The sequence below is a fragment of the Corticium candelabrum genome, chromosome 3, assembly GCF_963422355.1.
Source record: "Corticium candelabrum chromosome 3, ooCorCand1.1, whole genome shotgun sequence".
NCBI classification, from domain to species: domain Eukaryota; kingdom Metazoa; phylum Porifera; class Homoscleromorpha; order Homosclerophorida; family Plakinidae; genus Corticium; species Corticium candelabrum.
This window is the reverse complement of record NC_085087.1, coordinates 9,717,733-9,736,875: the sequence shown is the minus strand read 5'-3', so window position 1 is coordinate 9,736,875 and position 19,143 is coordinate 9,717,733. Positions and strand designations below refer to the sequence as shown.

The 19,143-nt window shown below is 44.1% G+C and overlaps 4 protein-coding genes across 5 annotated transcripts in view; 3 read left to right on the top strand and 1 right to left on the bottom strand.

Moving 5' to 3' along the window:
• LOC134177816 (uncharacterized) overlaps nt 1–9,629 on the top strand; it is a 32,336-nt gene extending 22,707 nt beyond the window's left edge. Inside the window, exons 16-25 of the mRNA XM_062644598.1 lie at nt 3,207–3,308; nt 3,427–3,519; nt 3,579–3,677; nt 6,238–6,339; nt 6,458–6,550; nt 6,612–6,710; nt 7,216–7,278; nt 7,340–7,984; nt 8,045–8,233; nt 8,307–9,629. Of these exons, the coding sequence (XP_062500582.1) occupies nt 3,207–3,308; nt 3,427–3,519; nt 3,579–3,677; nt 6,238–6,339; nt 6,458–6,550; nt 6,612–6,710; nt 7,216–7,278; nt 7,340–7,984; nt 8,045–8,233; nt 8,307–9,446 (2,625 nt within the window). The 3' untranslated portion in view covers nt 9,447–9,629. The remainder of the gene's footprint in view (nt 1–3,206; nt 3,309–3,426; nt 3,520–3,578; nt 3,678–6,237; nt 6,340–6,457; nt 6,551–6,611; nt 6,711–7,215; nt 7,279–7,339; nt 7,985–8,044; nt 8,234–8,306) is intronic.
• LOC134176975 (uncharacterized) lies at nt 1,612–2,252 on the top strand (the record flags this gene model as incomplete). The annotated part of the gene is given in 3 exon segments (XM_062643676.1): nt 1,612–1,707; nt 2,126–2,172; nt 2,174–2,252. Coding segments are annotated over 3 exon segments (222 nt in total), but the record flags the coding sequence as incomplete, so codon positions are not given.
• A 1,540-nt stretch (nt 9,630–11,169) lies between the features above and the next one.
• On the bottom strand, nt 11,170–16,782 carry LOC134177098 (sorting and assembly machinery component 50 homolog). 2 transcript variants are annotated; one of them, XM_062643816.1, is made up of 15 exons: nt 16,742–16,782; nt 16,515–16,658; nt 16,001–16,088; nt 15,707–15,807; nt 14,707–14,799; nt 14,604–14,644; nt 13,908–13,995; nt 13,714–13,842; nt 12,606–12,677; nt 12,466–12,549; nt 12,333–12,403; nt 12,030–12,097; nt 11,712–11,858; nt 11,356–11,494; nt 11,170–11,296 (listed from the first exon to the last, which is right to left on the bottom strand). In XM_062643816.1, exons 1-15 carry the CDS (start codon nt 16,754–16,756, stop codon nt 11,248–11,250), a joined length of 1,329 nt encoding a protein of 442 aa, XP_062499800.1. In that variant the 5' UTR covers nt 16,757–16,782; the 3' UTR covers nt 11,170–11,247. The 2 variants fall into 2 exon arrangements, with proteins under 2 accessions (XP_062499800.1, XP_062499801.1); XM_062643817.1 differs by lacking the exons at nt 16,515–16,658; nt 16,742–16,782 and adding an exon at nt 16,432–16,452.
• Nucleotides 16,783–17,330: 548 nt separating this feature from the next.
• The window catches only part of LOC134176853 (elongation of very long chain fatty acids protein 6-like), a 2,097-nt gene continuing 284 nt past the window's right edge, over nt 17,331–19,143 (top strand). Inside the window, exons 1-2 of the mRNA XM_062643525.1 lie at nt 17,331–17,618; nt 18,645–19,143. The exon at nt 18,645–19,143 is cut by the window's right edge and continues 284 nt beyond it. Of these exons, the coding sequence (XP_062499509.1) occupies nt 17,356–17,618; nt 18,645–19,143 (762 nt within the window). The 5' untranslated portion in view covers nt 17,331–17,355. The remainder of the gene's footprint in view (nt 17,619–18,644) is intronic.

The window sequence follows — 19,143 nt, the reverse complement described above, 5'->3', positions numbered from 1 at the left end:
TAACCTATGTAGTGGAGCTAGAACTGTTGCCATAATAAGATAGCAATCCTAAGTACACTGTACACTTAATTCTGTCACATTGTGTGGTCTGGGTGCTTTCGTTATTGCCTGAATTCGTCCATTGTCTAGATGTAACCCTGTCTTGTCAATGACATTTCCCAAATACACTACTTCAGATTGCATGAACATGCATTTGTCTTTATTCAGCCGTAGTCCAGCCTCTTCCAACTTCATCAACACCTTACCTAAGTTAGACAAATGCTCTTGTATTTTTCTTCCTGTTATTAATATGTCATCTAAGTAGACCACTACTCCTGGAATTGCTTGCAACAGAGTTTCCATCGTCCTTTGAATGATACCGGGAGCCGAAACGGTAGTCTATTATACTAATATAATCCGTGGTGAGTATTGATGACGACATACTTACGTGATTCTTCATCAAGTACAAGCTGTTGATATGCTTTATCCAAATCCAGGGTTGTAAACTGCTGTCTTCCTGCTATTTGAGCGAACAAGTCTTCAATGCGTGGAATCGGATAAATATCGCATTTTGACTCTTGATTCACTGTCAAACAATGGCCTCTACAGATTCTGACTTTTCCATTGTTTTCAATTGTATGCGGTCATTCATTATTCCTACGACTAGTCTGTCTCGTAGCATATCACTAAGCACCGCCCCGAATTCGCAATGTTTACTGAGTCACTGCAGTTCTGCCATGAATTTATCGACCAACGTACCTTCCTGACGCAGTGGACTTGTAAAGCTAAATCGTTGTACTATTACTGATGGCTTCGGGTCGAAATGTTCTGTCAACGTCTGTAGTATTTCGTCAACTGACTTCTCTTTAGGCTTCGACGGAGCCACTAAACATCGTAGAGTTTGATACGTGCGAGTTCCAATTACGCTTAATAGAATAGCTCTTTGTCTATCCGCGTCGTCTACGCCATTCGCTGCAAAGTATTGTTCTAACCTTTCTGCGTCAAGTGGCCATTCTTCTTTTGATTCGTCAAACTCCGCTATTTGTCCGAATACTGCCATCATCCTCGTCGCCAGATGTCACAAGTAACTGAGTCCTTAGCACGCGCTCAGCCGGTCTTACTGTTAGCTGAAGTCGATCTATTTCAAGAATGACTGGCTAGTCATGCCGGGCAATGACTGAAATGTAACAAGTTTCCAGATATATATACTACAACCACACATACGCACAACACACACACACACACTCTCTCTCTCTCTCTCTTTCCCTCTCCCCTTCCCTTCTCCCCTTCCCTTCTCCCCTTCCCTTCTCCCCTTCCCCCTCCCCCTCTCCCACCCCTCCGCCTCTCCCACCCCTCCGCCTCTCCCACCCTTCTCCCTCTCTCACCCCTCCCCCTTCCCCCTCTCCCACCCCTCCCCCTTCCCCCTCTTCCACCCCTCCTCCCTTCCCCCTCTCTCACCCCTCCCTCTCCCACCCCTCCTCCCTTCCCCCTCTCCCACCCTTCCCCCTTCCCCCTTCCCCCTCTCCCACCTCTTCCCCTTCCCCCTCTCCCACTCCTCCCCCTTCCCCCTCTCCACCCCTCCCCCTTCCCCCTCTCCACCCCTCCCCCTTCCCCCTCTCCACCCCTCCCCCTTCCCCCTCTCCCACCCCTCCCCCTTCCCCCTCTCCCACCCCTCCCCCTTCCCCCTCTCCCACCCCTCCCCTTCCCCCTCTCCCACCCCTCCCCTTCCCCCTCTCCCACCCCTCCCCTTCCCCCTCTCCCACCCCTCCCCTTCCCCCTCTCCCACCCCACCCCCTTCCCCTCTCCACCCCTCCTCCTTCCCCCTCTCCCACCCCACCCCCTTCCCCTCTCCACCCCTCCTCCTTCCCCCTCTCCCACCCCTCCCCCTTCCCCCTCTCCACCCCTCCCCCTTCCCCCTCTCCCACCCCTCCCTCTTCCCCCTCTCCCACCCCTCCCCCTTCCCCCTCTCCCACCCCTCCCCCTTCCCCCTCTCCCACCCCTCCCCCTTCCCCCTCTCCCACCCCTCCCCCTTCCCCCTCTCCCACCCCTCCCCCTTCCCCCTCTCCCACCCCACCCCCTTCCCCCTCTCCCACCCCACCCCCTTCCCCCTCTCCACCCCTCCTTCCCCTCTCCCACCCCTCCCCCTTCCCCCTCTCCCACCCCTCCCCCTTCCCCCTCTCCCACCCCTCCCCCTTCCCCCTCTCCCACCCCTCCCCCTTCCCCCTCTCCCACCCCTTCCCCCTCTCCCACCCCTCCCCCTTTCCCCTCTCCCACCCCTCCCCCTTCCCCCTCTCCCACCCCTCCCCCTTCCCCCTCTCCCCTTCCCCCTCTCCCACCCCTCCCCCTTCCCCCTCTCCACCCCTCCCCCTTCCCCCTCTCCACCCCTCCCCCTTCCCCCTCTCCCCCTCTCCACCCCTCCCCCTTCCCCCTCTCCCACCCCTCCCCCTTCCCCCTCTCCACCCCTCCCCCTTCCCCCTCTCCACCCCTCCCCCTTCCCCCTCTCCACCCCTCCCCCTTCCCCCTCTCCCACCCCTCGCCCTTACTCCTCTCCCACCCCTCGCCCACCCCTCCCCCTTACCCCTCTCCCACTCCTCCCCCTTACCCCTCTCCCCCTTACTTACTCTGCTTTTTATTTATTACATGAATATTTTTGTATTCTTAATTATTATGTCTTGTGTGTATGTCCAGCAAACGCATATGTAGTCTGCCAGTGTGTGTGTGTGTGTGTGTGTGTGTGTGTGTGTGTGTGTGTGTGTGGTGTGTGTGTGGTGTGTGTGTGGTGTGTGTGGTGTGTGTGTGTGTGTGTGTGTGTGTGTGTGTGTGTGTGTGTGTGTGTGTGTGTGTGTGTGTTACTGTTGTAGTGTCTACCTGCACAGTAGATTTACACCAAAACAGGGCTTCTAGGTAAGAAGTGATAATGTCTTGGATTGACTTGTGAATTTGCAACATAAAACTTTGTTCTTATTGGGATACAGCGATAGCCGAGTGGTGGAACAAGTGACCACTGGAGATAGATGAGAATACAGGAACACATGCTATAATATATAATGTAAAGTACAGACTGGGAGAACAAAGTCCTACTGAGCTTTGAATGTCCAGTTGATTGCACACTGAAGTATTTGCACCCCGATGCTCGTATTTAATTATTAAATGCTACAGTTACTAATTAGCACTTGTGAAGTCATGCTGTGATATTGTTACTAACTCATTACAATTCTGTGTGATAGTATGGGGAGAGACCTTTTGATTTTGCTATGAGTAGAGGTCACATGTCAACAGCTAATCGGTTGTTATCAATAATGCAGTCAGTTAAAGATGTTGCATTAGAGGTGAGTAACAGTTGTCTTACAGCTTAATGAGTGGATGCAGTTTGGTATTTTTGTTTGTATTTCCTTTTATGGAATTGACTTGTGACATTGATTCTCTTTCTTTGATTGTTGATAATAGAATGTGTGTAAGCTGCTGCAGTGGGCATGTAAGAATGAAGTGGATGTTGCAACAAAGATTGCAGAGAAGTTTTGTCAATCAGTGGAGAAGAAGGTGAGAGTTTTCAATACTGTTGATTACGTGTGAAAGATGTTTTTGTGTTGTGCATGCAGTCTGGTCGCACTTTACTTCACTTTGCTGCTGAACTTGATCATCATGAGGCAGTTGAGTGTCTGTTGGAGAAGAAGGCTGATGCAGATGCTAAAGATAAGGTAAACAATATTGCAAACTTTATTGTAGGAAAATTGTATCTGTAAACAGAACAAGCAGTGGAATGAAGTTTGCAGTGAAGTTTTTGTTTGTTTGAACATGACAGTTGTGATTTACTAAGAAAGTTAGTTGTGCAGATGACAATAACACTTACGTCTTATGTCTGCGATGAGGTGACCATTGTCATTGTCCTAACTGCTACACTGTACTGCAAGGTCATATTGTACATACATGTATACTTATCAAAACTCACATGAAGCAACCTCCACTGAATTTGGACACACACACACACACACACACACACACACACACACACACACACACACACACACACACACACACACACACACACACAAATATATACTAAAACTAAAACTAAACTAAACGTTACGAGCTGCCAGATACTGGGCACGCTCCCAGCTAATAGTTGGGCTCCTGTGCGCTACTCAGTCAACTCTGGGCCTCATCTCCTGGAGCCAGGTTAGGTACTCACAGAAGCACCGGCTTGTGAAGCCAACTGTAGTGCGAGCACCCGAAGTCTGACCAGGACCTCAGTGGCTAATGTCATGTCACAGCTGATGGCCGCTTAGGTTCCCAGTCAATGACCAGGTACTCATTACTCCTGACTCGAGAGAGGCAATGTGTGTAGGTTTCTTGCTTAAGGAAATTATGCCATAGCTTGGCATCACTGTGACTTGAACTTGCAACTCTGCAAGGTCCCGGATGTAAACACTCCATAGAAGACTCTCTAGCCAACTGAGCCACACACACACACACACACACACACACACACACACACACACACACACACACACACACCACACGAGTAGTGGGTTAAGAGTCACTCAAATGCCAGCAAAAATAACAGCTTTTAAGCTCCTGGAGAGCTAAAAGCACCCCTTCCTCTGTTCAACAGTTTTCGTTTACAAAAGTAGTTGGTCTCTCCTCTCTTCCTCCCGTCTCGGGGCTGCACCTCCCTAGGCCCCGAGACGGGTAGAAGCTCTTAGAGAGATTATGTGTAACATAAAGTTTGGTCTTACACTAGTAAGACTATGATCATTATTAAGAACCTTTTTTTCATGTTGACTCTTGCCATCAAGACTTTCGTTGTTAAAACAATGGGGTTTTAGGACAGGTAGTTGGTCCAAGGTTCTATAACTTATCTATCTCTATACAAATCTTCACATGTATACCCACCCACCTGGTGTTGGACATATCATCATCCAACCCAACCCAACCGGTGGTGCATACATATCATGCAGGGTCATACGTAGATTATCTGAGGATTGTATTATGTGCACTGTCTTTCACGGTTCCTCTATCTTCTGTCTACTATCTCATAGAAAATCTCCTGTTTGTTCTATTGTCCAATAGTGCACCTCCATGACCTTCCAAGGTACATACCCTATTACACGATCAGTCAAATCACCAATCAAACAGGTGTCTGTTGCCTCCTTGAGTGAACCTTTGTTTCCTCTTCCATCTGCAAACCAAGGTTCTAGATACTTAGCTCAATGGATGCCACTGGTGATGGACTCCATAATTGTGTATAGTACATCATTGGGTGCAGCTCCAAAGTCTATAGGGCTGTATCTGGCTGCCACCCCATCGGGTGAGGTCCCTCCGCCACTATCCCCTAGGATAACTATACAACCCCAAGCCATAGCGGAAAGCCAACCATGGTCTGGATCTTTTTGGTAGGATTTAGTGTATCTCGGTGTCGGTCCTAGTTGTTTCAAGTTACAGAGATGATAGACAACCTCTACATACAGACTGAAGCTAGCAATGGGAGATAGATCCAGTCTCATCCGTATTTGGGGGAGATAGTACCTAGGTACACGACCATTGGGGTACCTTCAATACGGAGCCTTGTACTCGAGTAGTACTATATCTTGGGAGGTCTTACCATGGGGTAAACCTTTTGGCAAATCACTGACCATACCTTTGGGTAGACCCTTAGCCATACCATAGGTCAAACCATCTTCTCTTGTAGTGTGAATGTGCCTCCTACTTTTACCACATTTGGTGGACAATACAACACAATATCCATCTGGACTATAGCCTACATTTCCAGCTCTGTCCATCTATGCAGGTGGTTCCACAATCTATTTCGACCAATCGCTCAGATACAGGTTCGAAGACTGTCCCCCACCAACAGGCAATACCCACCGGGGATCTCTCCTCGCCACCACTCTTATCTCTTAGTAACTGTCGAAAGGAACAATAGTAGTTCCAACCCAATAAAGCAGCTATTTCTGACCCTCCAACCATATGCCGTCATAATCGATGCCATTCCCCAGTACGTTGTCTGAGAGAACCGTGTCGTTCGACGAATTCATGAATCCTGCTATCCTCCATGATAGCATATATTATACAGTCATATATATATATATATAAATTCCAAACTCAAACAATCCCAGCCGATACGGGTTCGATTTCTCTACTGCGTGCGCTTGGACTTGCCAGGTGGAGGCTAGTTGTTATAGTTGCTACAGAGTTACTAATTAGCACTTGTGAAGTCATGATATTCTTACTAACTCGTTGCCATTCTATGTGTGATAGTATGGGGAGAGACCTTTTGATTATGCTGTGAGAAGAGGTCACATGTCAACAGCTAATCGGTTGTTTTCAATAATGCAGTCAGTTGAAGATGTTGCATTAGAGGTGAGTAACAGTTGTCTTACAGCATAATGAGTGGATACAGTTTGGTATTTTTGTTTGTATTTCCTTTTATGGAATTGATTTGTGAGATTGATTCTCTTTCTTTGATTGTTGATAATAGAATGTGTGTAAGCTGCTGCAGTGGGCATGTAGGAATGAAGTGGATGTTGCAAAAAAGATTGCAGAGAAGTTTTGTCAATCAGTGGAGAAGAAGGTGACAGTTTTCATAATACTGTTGATTATGTGTGAAAAATGTGTTTGTGTTGTGCATGCAGTCTGGTCGCACTTTACTTCACTTTGCTGCTCAACTTGGTCATCGTGAGGCAGTCGAGTGTCTGTTGGAGAAGAAGGCTGATGCAGATGCTAAAGATAAGGTAAACAATATTATGAACTTTATGGTAGGAATCTTATATCCTAAAACAGAACAAGCAGTGGAATGAAGTGTGCAGTGAAGCTTTTGTTTCCTTTTAACATGACAGTTGTGTTTTACTAAGCAATTTAGTTGTGCATATGACAAGATCACTTCAGTGTTATCTCTGTAATGAGGTGACCATTGCCATTGTTCTAACTGCTACACTGTACTGCAAGGTCACATTGTACATACATGTATACTTACCAAAACTCACATGAGGCAACGTCCATTGAATACACAAACAATTTTTTGATGAATTTTCTACAGAAATTAATAAAACTATGAGAATGTTATAATTGACGTCTGATATTTATTATTTAAAGAAGGAAAGATGAGAACAAATACATGTGAGATGGAATATGTTAAATATAATTCGTATTATATGTGATACCATTTCTCATCTTTGTATTATTCACAAACCTCTGGTATAGACCATTTTATCTTATTTGTTTGTGTTATGTTGTCAGAATGGTAAGAGACCACACCAACTGACTGATGGTGAACTGAGAAGACGACTGAGGAAAGCAATAGTGAGACGTTTATGTAGTGAGATATGGTGGTATGTGTAGAATGGATGGGTTGTATTGTCAGGATGAACAGAAGTATGCTGTTTTGTATGCTGAGGGCACAGTGAGACCAGAAGTCTTGAAATTGTGTTTCATTGGTAAAGAAGGAGCAGGAAAGACGACACTCATGAAGGCTCTCAAACGAGGATTGTTGAAGTGGATTTTTGCAAACGAGAATCAAGCAGATGACCCGAAATGTGAAGAGGAACGCACAATTGGTATCAACGTGATGACAGTTGATATTCCAGGAGTGGGTCGCTTGTCAGTGTGGGACTATGCAGGTCAAGGGCAGTTCCACAAAACACACGGCCTCTTCTTTTCTTCATCCAACTCGTTCTTCATCCTGCTAGTGAGTCTAGTGAGAGGAGAGGAGAGACGACTGTGTAGTGTTGAGGAGTTGCGACAAGAGCTTCAGTATTGGCTCTCATTTCTCAGAGCCAGTTTGGATGCACAGTTTACACCCACAGTGTTGATAGCTGCCAGTCACATAGATTACTGTCCAGGGCGTCAGCATGACTTGCAGCCTGTAGTCGATTACATGCGTGAGCTGTTCAAAGGCAAGATCAACGTTGTTGAATATTGCATTGTTCTCGACTGTAGAAGGAGCAGGTCACCTGAGATGAAACAACTAAAGAAAGTTCTCTGTGATGTGAAGCAGCAGTTGCAGCAGGTGATTATAAGAATAATTAGTTGGAAATATTGCTTGCTGATATAGATATTTATGTTTCAGTCTGCTCCTCTGTGTCCTCGTCTTTGTCAGCCAGTCGTGTCCAAGTTGCTTCCTTCTCTTCGTAAGAAACAAGAAGACCCGTTCATGGAGAAGGCAACACTCATTGAGAGGATTGAGCAGGAAGCATGTCCAGGACAAGAGAAGAAGATTGTAGAGAAGGTAGTTGATTTTTTAGATGATTCAGGAGAGGTGAGACGACTAGCAGATGTTTAGTTGTTGTACTTGTGTATGTTTGTGTAATATTGTTGTGATGTGTGTTTAGATTGCTGTTGCCGGTGATGTGGCAGCTCTCAATCCTGCATCTCTACATCATTATGCCATCGGTCCTCTCATTGCTTCTAAGTATTTCAAGTGGCACGTCAAGTCTGAAAGGAATGATGGCACAGTAACAAGAGAAGAAGCAGAAATGTCAATCAATCGTTTTCTGAAAGATCAGAAGATTCACATTCAACTCAACACGGATAAAATCCTTGCAATATGTGAATCTATTGGTATCTGCTTCAAAGTGGAAGGCAGAGACGACACATACATGTTTCCAGCTCTCTTGCCTCCTAAGGATCTGTCTGTCGTGTGGAAGAGAGATGAGAGTAAGAAAGTGTATGTCGGTCGATGTCAAGTGTGCAGCAGTCAGACGACCATCTTCAGTCCGTCTGCATTTGGCATGTTTCAGTCTAATGTTTGCACTTCATTAGATAAGAAAGCACAGCTGTGGAGGAATGGACTGATCGTATCACAAGGTGATTCTATTCATTGTCATGTTGAATGTTTGGTTGCCACGATAGATCTTGTTCGTTCTGTCGACTTCCTTTGTCGTGGAGGTAAGGCAACAGAAGCAGAATGTGTTTCCCTGCTCGAAACCGTTATGTCTCTTTGGAGAGATATGTTAGACAAATACAGTCCAGGCACTGAATATAAGACTGGATATCTGAGCAGAAAGCATTTAGAGGAACACAAAGAACTGAAACAAGTTGCTGTTTACTCTGAGGAGGAAATCAAGGAAGCAAAAGCAACAGGAAAAGGAGCAAAAGCTGCTGTAAAACAAGTAGTTGGTGATGAGCGAGTCGTAGAAAGTCTTGGTGACTTGCTGGTCATTCTACCTTCCAATAGAATGTCAACCACTGCAGTTGTTGTCCATCCCAGTGCAGTAGTAGCAGCTGTCATTAAGCACGGTTCATCTCAATGGTATTTCTTTGGACATAAATTAGGTTTCAGTCACCATGAAATTAATTCGTTATGTCATGACAAAGTGACTGCAGCTTCTAAATTATTTGTAATTATTCAAGTGAAGGCTGAACAAGTTGGTGATGTGAAGAAGATTGATGATCTGCTGTTGGAGATATGTGGACTGTTGCCAAGTAGGATTGATGGTGCAGTCAAAGAGGAGCTTGGAATCCCCACATGACTGTAGGATATGGGGTGGATATTTATCAACACTATAATAGGCATTTAGTAATAAAATCACAAAATTGTTTAGTGTCATGTTCATAAAGGCATCGTCATGTGTATGATGTGTAGACTTGAATTTTATTTTTATTATTTATTGTCGTACTCAACCAGATCAGTCTGGTTTTAAGGTTTCTTGTAAGCACCGGAGGCAAACCCTGCCTCAGATGTGCTTAGACCATGGCTGTTTAGACAGAAGACATGACTTTGCGTAGGATCCGACTGGATTCAAGAAGCACTGCTTTCTGTAATGTCCAGCCACCATGTAATACCTGTGTGCACTCCCAACGCTCCCAACACCACTGGAACAACCAGTGTCCGCCACTGCCACATGCGGCTTACTTCCACCCACAAGTCACTGTATTTCGTCAACTTCTCAGCCTGTTTCCTGGCGATGTTGCCATCAGTAGGACAGCTGATATCAATAAGAAGACAAGTGTTTGTCTTCTTATTTCTGAAACAGATGTCTGGACGATGGGCATTGATCTTCCTAGCAGTAGGGATGGCTGTATCCCACATCATAGTGATGTTGTCCGTCTCCACAAGCCTATCAGGATGATGCCGGTACCATCTGCTCTCCACTGGAACCCCAAAATGACGGCAAATGCCCCAGTGGATAATGGAGGCCACCTGATTGTTTCGATCAGTGTAGTCCATCGGTGCCAAGGCACTACAGCCTACCACAGTGTGGTCAACTGTTTCCAGGCCTACACTGCACAAGCGGCAAGTGGGACTGACATCTTGATGCAGAATGTTGCGCTCATAATACCGAGTCCGAAGAGCTTGGTCTTGAGCAGCAACAACAGTCCCTCGGTTGCAGCAGGAAGATTCGATGACTTCAGCCATCTGTAGGTCTCTTTCATGTCCACGGGTGATTTCTCAGTGAGACGGCGATACTGACCATGCAAATGTTTTCTGCCCCAGGACTGTACACAAAGAGAACCGCTGCACATATCCTGTCGTCACTGGGGTTTGAACCCCCAAACCATGGAGTGGTAGCTTGTCGCTAACCACTAAGCCATGGCTTATGTAGCATGTTGCCATGTTGTCTTGAAACCCGTTTGCAAGTGAGTGCGCACTGCTTGTAATTTACCAGACATGCGCATAAAGCTGTAGGATGAGTTAAATTTTTAAAATGATTTTAAATTTTTGTGGGATGGTTTTATTAATTATTTAGTAATTTAGTAAATGTGACTGGCAGGATCTCTTCAAGTGTTATGAAGATGACCGCCTCTACCCCATCACTTTCAAATACAATTGTACGTCTATCAAAACAAAATGGTACAATGTTGGCAGGGGCGTAGCGTGGCATGGGCTAGACCAGGCTATGTCCCCATCATTTGTAGGCGTGGTCATAAAAATTGTGGACTGTAAATACGTGTAAGGACCATAGCTGTATAGACTCTGTTCCAGTCTGGATGCCACTGATTCTACTGTATCAGTCAATTAGAAGCCAATAAAAGAAGGTGTGTCCATAAAAGTGGGCATGACCCATAGCATCGTAAAGTTTATCCCCCCCCCCCATTTCTAGAGGTCACGCTACGCCCCTGATGTTGGAAAGAATCTGCCAATTACTGTCACAATGTGAATAGTTTCAGTGCACTACGTTGTCTGACAACATTCATTCACTCAACTAAGGGGCTTACTAGACTTAGTATCTCGTCTCTTGTGCAGCATGTACATTATGAGATGAATATGTATATTCATACTTACATGTGATACGTTAGCATTAAGGGTTAATATATTAATATCAAACTGTTCTAACAGCTGTAGTCCAGTCCAACACCAATCTGTAGTCCAGATTGTAACCTAAATAATAAAGTCAACATATCATGTATGACTTGGTGATTGCAGATTTAGTGTCTTGCCTATCTGATGACATGGCTCGATGTGGAATGCAGTAGTTGATTTCAACCCGCGCTAAACCTAGTTTTAAGGCCACGCCCATTCCATATGACCAACGAGCATTTGAAAGAAAAGTTGAAAGTGAATTACGCCATTGGCTACCTAGAAATGAAGGAATGTGGTTGGTATGATGGCACAATGGATTATGTTTTTGTATACATACATGCATGCCTGCAGGACATACACTGTACACACATACATATACTGGACATGCATACATACATGATGCATGCATTCATACATACATGACATACACAATGACAGACAGATGTATAGACGACAGACAAAATAAAAAAAATTAGTAATTACTCTCGCATACCAAATGCTAGTGCGTCACAGTTGCCACCGGTGATAAAGAAATGTGTTCTGAATAATTCACCAAATCTACCTTTCCCTGGTTGGAAGGGTAATGGTGTGAAGACATGAGCACCTGCTGCCCAGAATGCATCTCCTCCACTCGAACAGTCTGTAGACAAAGAAAATTGTGACAAGAAGAAAACAATGAGATGAGCTGTGTGTGTGTGTGTGTGTGTGTGTGTGTGTGTGTGTGTGTGTGTGTGCGTGCACGCGCGCGCGCATGCCTGCCTGTCTGTCCGTCTCTCTGTCTGTCTACCCGTTTGTCTCTGTTCAAACTGACTTTCATTGTGTGGTCCAACTCCATACATTTGAAATCCACGAACAGATTGCATGCCACCAAGAAAAAATCTGCACATCAAGACAACTCAATCAATAACAACAATAATGTAAACCAAATCACATGCTACAATCAGATATTAAAATTAAAATTAGAACATTAATAAATTATAATTAATTAATTAATTTTAAGACACACACAATACATACACAAACAGTTAAAGTTATGTATACATCAACTACAATAAATAATTAATATTAATAAATGTGCATATCCTTATTTGGCCATCTTCTCATTGATATCTACCTGTCACTAATGTTCGTTTTACTTCCAAACAGCGACCTTATCAAACCTGCCGATGCCGTCAAACTAAGAACCTGCACATCACACAAATGACTACAAACAAACACGACCAACAAGCCCATCAATTGCACCTCACCGAACCAACAGGCAAACAAACATTCGTCTGCAGTGTTGTGTCTGATTTTATGAATTTTGTGTCACCGCCTATTCCTGCTAATTCCTGTAAAAATGTACGGAAATTGATGTTGAGATATGGAGGTCACGTGATGAGCTTACTGTGTTGATTCTGAAGGAAGAGCCGTGAGTGGGAAAGACTGGGTCGTCACGAGAATCAAGAAGGAGAGAGTACTGCAAGAGCAATAAGATTGGGATGGAAATGTATGAGGTAAACAGTAAGACATGCAAATGGTGATGTGGTTGGTAATACAATTAGAGATGATTGATTAAGGTAGTAGATATGATAAAGCAGTAGATAGTATACACAGAATAGAAACAACCAGATATAGAGAGAGTGGCAGACAAACAAATGGACAACTGGACAGACAAATAGACAGACAGATAAAGAAAATCTGAAGATCAAAAAGTACGACCAGGAGCTCTTGCCTGGAGGTTTTCGACCAACATTTATGCCTATAGTCTTCAACATTTTGGCTGTTGGGGAGAGAAAGCTGAAGACTATTGGAAGACACCGTCACAGCTATCAAGAAACAAAGATGGAAAGCCAAATGCATCAACCTTCAAGACATACTGGAGATCTGTGTTTTCTGTGTGTCTACAACGATCAAATGCTAGAGTGATTGACAGTAAAATAAAGAAGATTGTTTCAAGAGACAGCCACATAAACATAAACAGTTGTAGGTAGAACCAAGCCCTATTGGCTTGGGTAGTATTTAGTTGCTTTGCTTAGATGATGTATAATAGTTCAATGTTTGAAAATATATGTATTGACAGACAGACAGACAGACAGACAGACAGAAAAATAACAGACAGACAGACAGACAGACAAATAACAGACAGACAGACAGACAGGCAGACAGACAGACGGATAGACAAATAACAGACAGACAGACAAACAACAGACAGACAGACAGACAGATTACAGACAAACAGACAGGCAGGCAGACAGAAAGACAGATAGACAAATAACAGACAGACAGACAAACAACAGACTAACAGACAGATATACAGACAGAAAGGCAGATGACAAACTGGACATACAGACAGACAAACAGACAGACAACAGACAGGCAGGCAGATGACACACAGACAGACAAAGAGGCAGACAACAGACAGACAGGCAGGCAGGCAGGCAGATGACAGACAAACAGACAAACTGACAAACTGACAAACAAACAGGCAAACTGACAAACACACAAATGATTACTCTTATTGATGATTTCAGGTTGTGTCCTGCATTCTCTCGTACAGAAAGTGGCACAGCATTTGACAAACATTTCAATTGACGCCAATCGACTGTATAGCCAAACTGATGGCTGCCCAGAGCAAACGGCAACTGTGTAAGTTATACAATAAAGATACACAAACTTGAGTATATAAATCGGTAGATGTGGTGCTGACTGTGTAATTGACTGCAAGTCCGTGTGTTAGTTCATTGTATTTGCTCCATGGATACTCAAGCTCTGATCTATGGATGTCGAACTGCACACTACATGAGATCATAAAGGTAAGTACATATGCTACACATGGACATGTGTGCATGGACACACACACACACACACACACACACACACACACACACACACACACACACACACACACACACACACACACACACACACAAATGGACAAAATGGACAAATGTTAAGCCCTCCACGTCTTTCGACGTTGACCTTGAGGTCAGTTGCGGAGATAGCTCCCCCTGCCTCTAGAGACAGGGCCTCCATGCGCTACGTGGAGTCTTGGGGCCAGCGCTACAATCCACCTGGAGCTTGGCCAGAGTCATCCAGGGGCACTGACAATGGTGCAGCTCTGGGACTGGACACCAAGGCCCACACGTACCCGTCTGCTGCATGATGTTGCTGCCAAGCCAGCAGTCTTGTCCACCCCAGTCAATGACCAGGTACTCATTTATACTCCTGAGTCGAGAGAAGCAGTTGTGGGTGAGTTTCTTGCTCAAGGAAACTGCGACAGTGTCGCCTCCACCAGGATTGAACATTCAACCCTCGTCACGGAATACAAGATCCAGAATGTCATCACCAACACTCTACCATCTGCTCCCCCCCCCCCACACACACACACACAAGACATACATACTTATGGTCTTTGTCAGCTTGCAATGGTTTGGTGAACTGAACCTGTGGCATCAAGTCTCATTACAAGAAAGATATACTTAATTAATTAATTAAATATTTCTTACTCGGTATGTTGGTAACGCATTAGTTCCTACTGATATGTTCGCTTCTACCGTCTCTGCTCGACCAAACGTGTTTCGTGTAGCAAATGTGACCATCTAGGAGTGCAACAAATATCCTCAGTTCTTCAGGTATCAGTATTACATTTGTCTGTCTGTCTGTCTGTCTGTCTGTCTGTCTATTTGTCTGTCTGTGTGTCTGTCTGTCTGTCTGTTAAATAACATTTATTTCAAACATACATCTATAATACAATGCTAGCAAGGTAACTATATAAAGTTCTGTAACTACGAGAGTTTACTAGAACTAGATTTTAAAAACAAACAAACATGTAACACTTAAAAGAGAACAATGCAGACTACCCGGAGCCAACTTAGTGGCTGAAAAACTGGGTAGAGCAATCTACAGTACAGTCAATGTCATTTGTCAGAGCTGAGATTTTTCTTATGATGACCTTTGCGTTGCACTTCTGAAGCTGAGTTGAGAATCTCTTTCTCCAGATGTCCACAAACTCAGCAGCATTAGGTTGACCAAGTTCATCACGTGACTTCTTGGCTAGCCTTTCCAGAAAGTTTTTTCCCATCTCACCCCATCGTCCAAAATGTTCTATAACTAAGGGAATGAAACCGACTGTTGATCCACCTGGTAGATTTTCCTTTGCATATTTTGCCTTCTTCCTCTCTTCTCTTCTTTCTGCAGCAGCACCATCTGACTCAGATGACCTTGGAAAAATATCAGAGCTCCAAGGGTGTGCCAGAGCTATATCCAGGTTAACGTTGCAATCCTTGTCGGGGTCAAAAGCCACAATGTCTGGTCTATCATTTAAATTTGAATAGCGATGTCGTGGCTCTCTTCGGTGGTGCACGTTTAGCTCTCAAAGACAATCAGACCAAGTTGATGCTATGGCTTCATGTGACCAAACTAGCCTGTCTGTCTGTCTGTCTGTCTGTCAAATCTTTGTCTGTTTGTCTGTCTGTAATTGTTTGTCCATCTATTGGCAAATCATACTCCTTGTAGTTCATGGTTGAGTGCAACTGTAGAGTTTGCTTTTGCATGCAGCCTGCCAGATTCTTCAACGTCAAGAATGACATCATAGCCATGAGGGAAATCTAGAGTAAGAAATGCACAATACAACAAACAGACACACAACCACACAAACAAACAGACAGACAAACTAACTAACAGACAAACAGACAGACAGACAGACAAACTAACTAACAGACAAACAAACAGACAGACAGACCAACAAACTAGCAGACAGACAGATAAACAGACAGATAAACAAGCAGCCAAGCGCCATACCATGACTAGAGTCCACAATGAAATCAATTGACTTAAATATATCGAGTGCCTGAAGGTGTGACTTCACAATCTGAGAGTACATCAGTATCTATGTACAAAGCAGATATTTATAACTACTTCATTGATAAACATTAGACGGAAGCAGCAAACAAGCAAACAAATAAAGAAATGCACAAACAGACAGACAGGCAGACAGACAGACTGACAAACAGATAGACAAACAGACAGACTGATAGACAAACAGACAGATAGACTGATGGACAGATTGACAGACAGACAGACTGACAAACAGATAGGCAAACAGACAGACTGATAGACAGATAGACAGACAGACAGACTGATAGACACACACGCACAGACAGAGACAGACAAACAGACAAATGATCAATAATACAATACATGACGTCACAGCGTCATACGTAATCCATCACATTTTGACGTCACAACAATCCACAACACGTATCTGACGTCACGAAAGCCAACAAAATGTCCAGGATGTAGACGTCAACTATACCTCTTTGAATGTCCTTGCTTGAAAGAGTTGTTGTACAACGTGTGCGAGCAGATCATTCTTTGTGAACTTCACACCATCAACGTGCACTCGACGGACACTCACTTCGTTCTCTAGAGCTTCTTCAAATCGAGTTTTCTGAGGGAGCTGTGAAATACATTATTATTATTATTATTATTTATATTTTACAATGACAAGTTTAGTGGTAAACGTGGAAGAGATCTGCACACCTGTTCTTCTGCCATTACTGAACATCAGCCTAACGCACGTTAGCATTGCAAGCCCTTGGAGTCCAGAACAGCAAGTTTGTGTGTGTGTGTGTGTGTGTGTGTGTGTGTGTGTGTGTGTGTGTGTGTGTGTGTGTGTGTGTTTGTGTGTGTGTGTGTGTGTGTGTGTGTGTGTGTGTGTGTGTGTGTGTGTACACAACGGATACCGTACAGCTAGTTAATTAACTTGCAAACTTTACATTTATTAACTAAATTAAAAAATTTTGAATTATAGTATATGTACGTATTTGTAGAAACTTGCATTTTAAATTAATTAACCAAACGTATGTTGCAAGTAAAAACTCTGATATGAGTCTAGGGATGCGGCTTCTTGAAATACTGTAATCTGCCTGCACTGTACGTGACGTCATAAATATGTAACACAGTACACGTACCCTTGTACAACCTCTTCAGCCACGCCTCTTTCTTTCGCATGAGGTCATTGGTCATTTAGCCACGCCTCCACACTACAACAGACCAACCCTTCGGGCGCTCTGATTGGTCACTCACCGGGTCAAATCTCTATAGGTCAAAGGTCATTGGCTGCGTGCCCTTGGCATTGCCACACTGTAGCAGCAATGGAATTGATGCAGCCTGTCTTCGATGTTGAGCGCCGTTTCAGTCGCACAGCAGCATTCCACTGGATGTGCACACACTGGAAACAATGTTTCTACATCTCGGCCGTCTACGTGCTCGTCGTGCATTACATACAGCGGAAGATGAAGGAGAGGACGCAGTTTGGCTTGCGCAAGCCGCTCTTTCTCTGGAATCTGACGCTTGCACTCTTCAGTGCAGTGGCATTCTATAGAGTCGGAGCGCATTTTGTTCAAGAAGTCATGAGGTGAGAGACTTGGGTGACAAATGGTACTACTGATGTAGAGAGTATAGACAGACAGATGGACTGGCAGACAGATAGACAGACAGATAGATAGACAAACAAACAGATAGACAGACAAACAAACAGATAGACAGGCAAACAGACATAGACAGATAGACAGACAGGCAGACAGACATAACACGCGCACGCACACACACACACACACACACACACACACACACACACGCACAGTATTGACGTGAGAGACTGGGATGCTGTAATAGTTTGCTTATACACTAGTAAGTTGATTGTTTTGGTCCAATTGTCTATTGTCTTTCCAGATGATTGAAAGATAGACGATTGTATTGGAGGGATGCATCTCGCAATACATTAGACTATTGTATTGGAGGGATGCATCTCACAATACACACTAGACTATTGTATTGGAGGGATGCATCTCACAATACATTAGACTATTGTATTACAGAGATGCATCTCACAATATATATATATTTTTCAGAACTGTCATCAAAAGCACAAGGCAAATTACAAGCAAACTACGACACAAACTAAAATGCAAACTACAAAGCAAACTACAATACAAACTACAATGCAACCAAGCACACACACACACACACGAACATAAATTTATGAAAAGTCAAAACTAAATTCTCGTTTGGCGAGGTTAGCTGGCCCACTGGTACCAGACTCCTTCTTGCCAACAATTGTCAATGCCCGTTTATTGATTATGTCCGAATTTAGTCGTTGAGGTGTCACCTACAAATGACATGACCCTAGACTATTGTATTAGAGAGATGCATCTCCCAATACACTAGACTATTGTATTGGAGGGATGCATCTCACAATACACTAGACTATTGTATTGGAGGGATGCATCTCACAATACATTAGACTATTGTATTAGAGAGATGCATCTCACAATACACTAAACTATTGTATTAGAAGCAAGCATTGCATTGATCTGAAACATACCTACCATATATGTTTATAGTCCATGCTGTGAATATTTCAATATTTGTAATTTCATAGATCTGGATGGCACAAGACGTCGTGCAGTCTAGAATGGCTCAACGGACCACCCGGCCTATGGAGTTTCCTTTTTGGTTTTGCCAAACTTCCCGAACTCATCGACACGTTATTCGTTGTCCTCCGAAAACAGAAACTCATGTTTCTCCACTGGTACCATCACATCACTGTCTTCTGCTACTGCTGGTATGCATACGTCTACCCTCATGGCCAAGGTCGCATCTTCATCGTCATGAACCTCTTCGTTCACTCCATAATGTACACATACTATGCAGTCAGAGCACAGGGCATCGTCAAGATCCCACGTACTGTAAACATCTGCATCACTACTGTCCAACTCATGCAGATGGTGTTTGGCGTTGCCACGTTTGTGGACGCATACTGGATGCTGCAGAATGACCTGCCATGCAATGTCGCCTACCACAACATCATTTTTGGTATACTGATGTATTTCAGCTATGCCATCTTGTTTGCACACTTTTTCTACGTCAATTACTTGAAG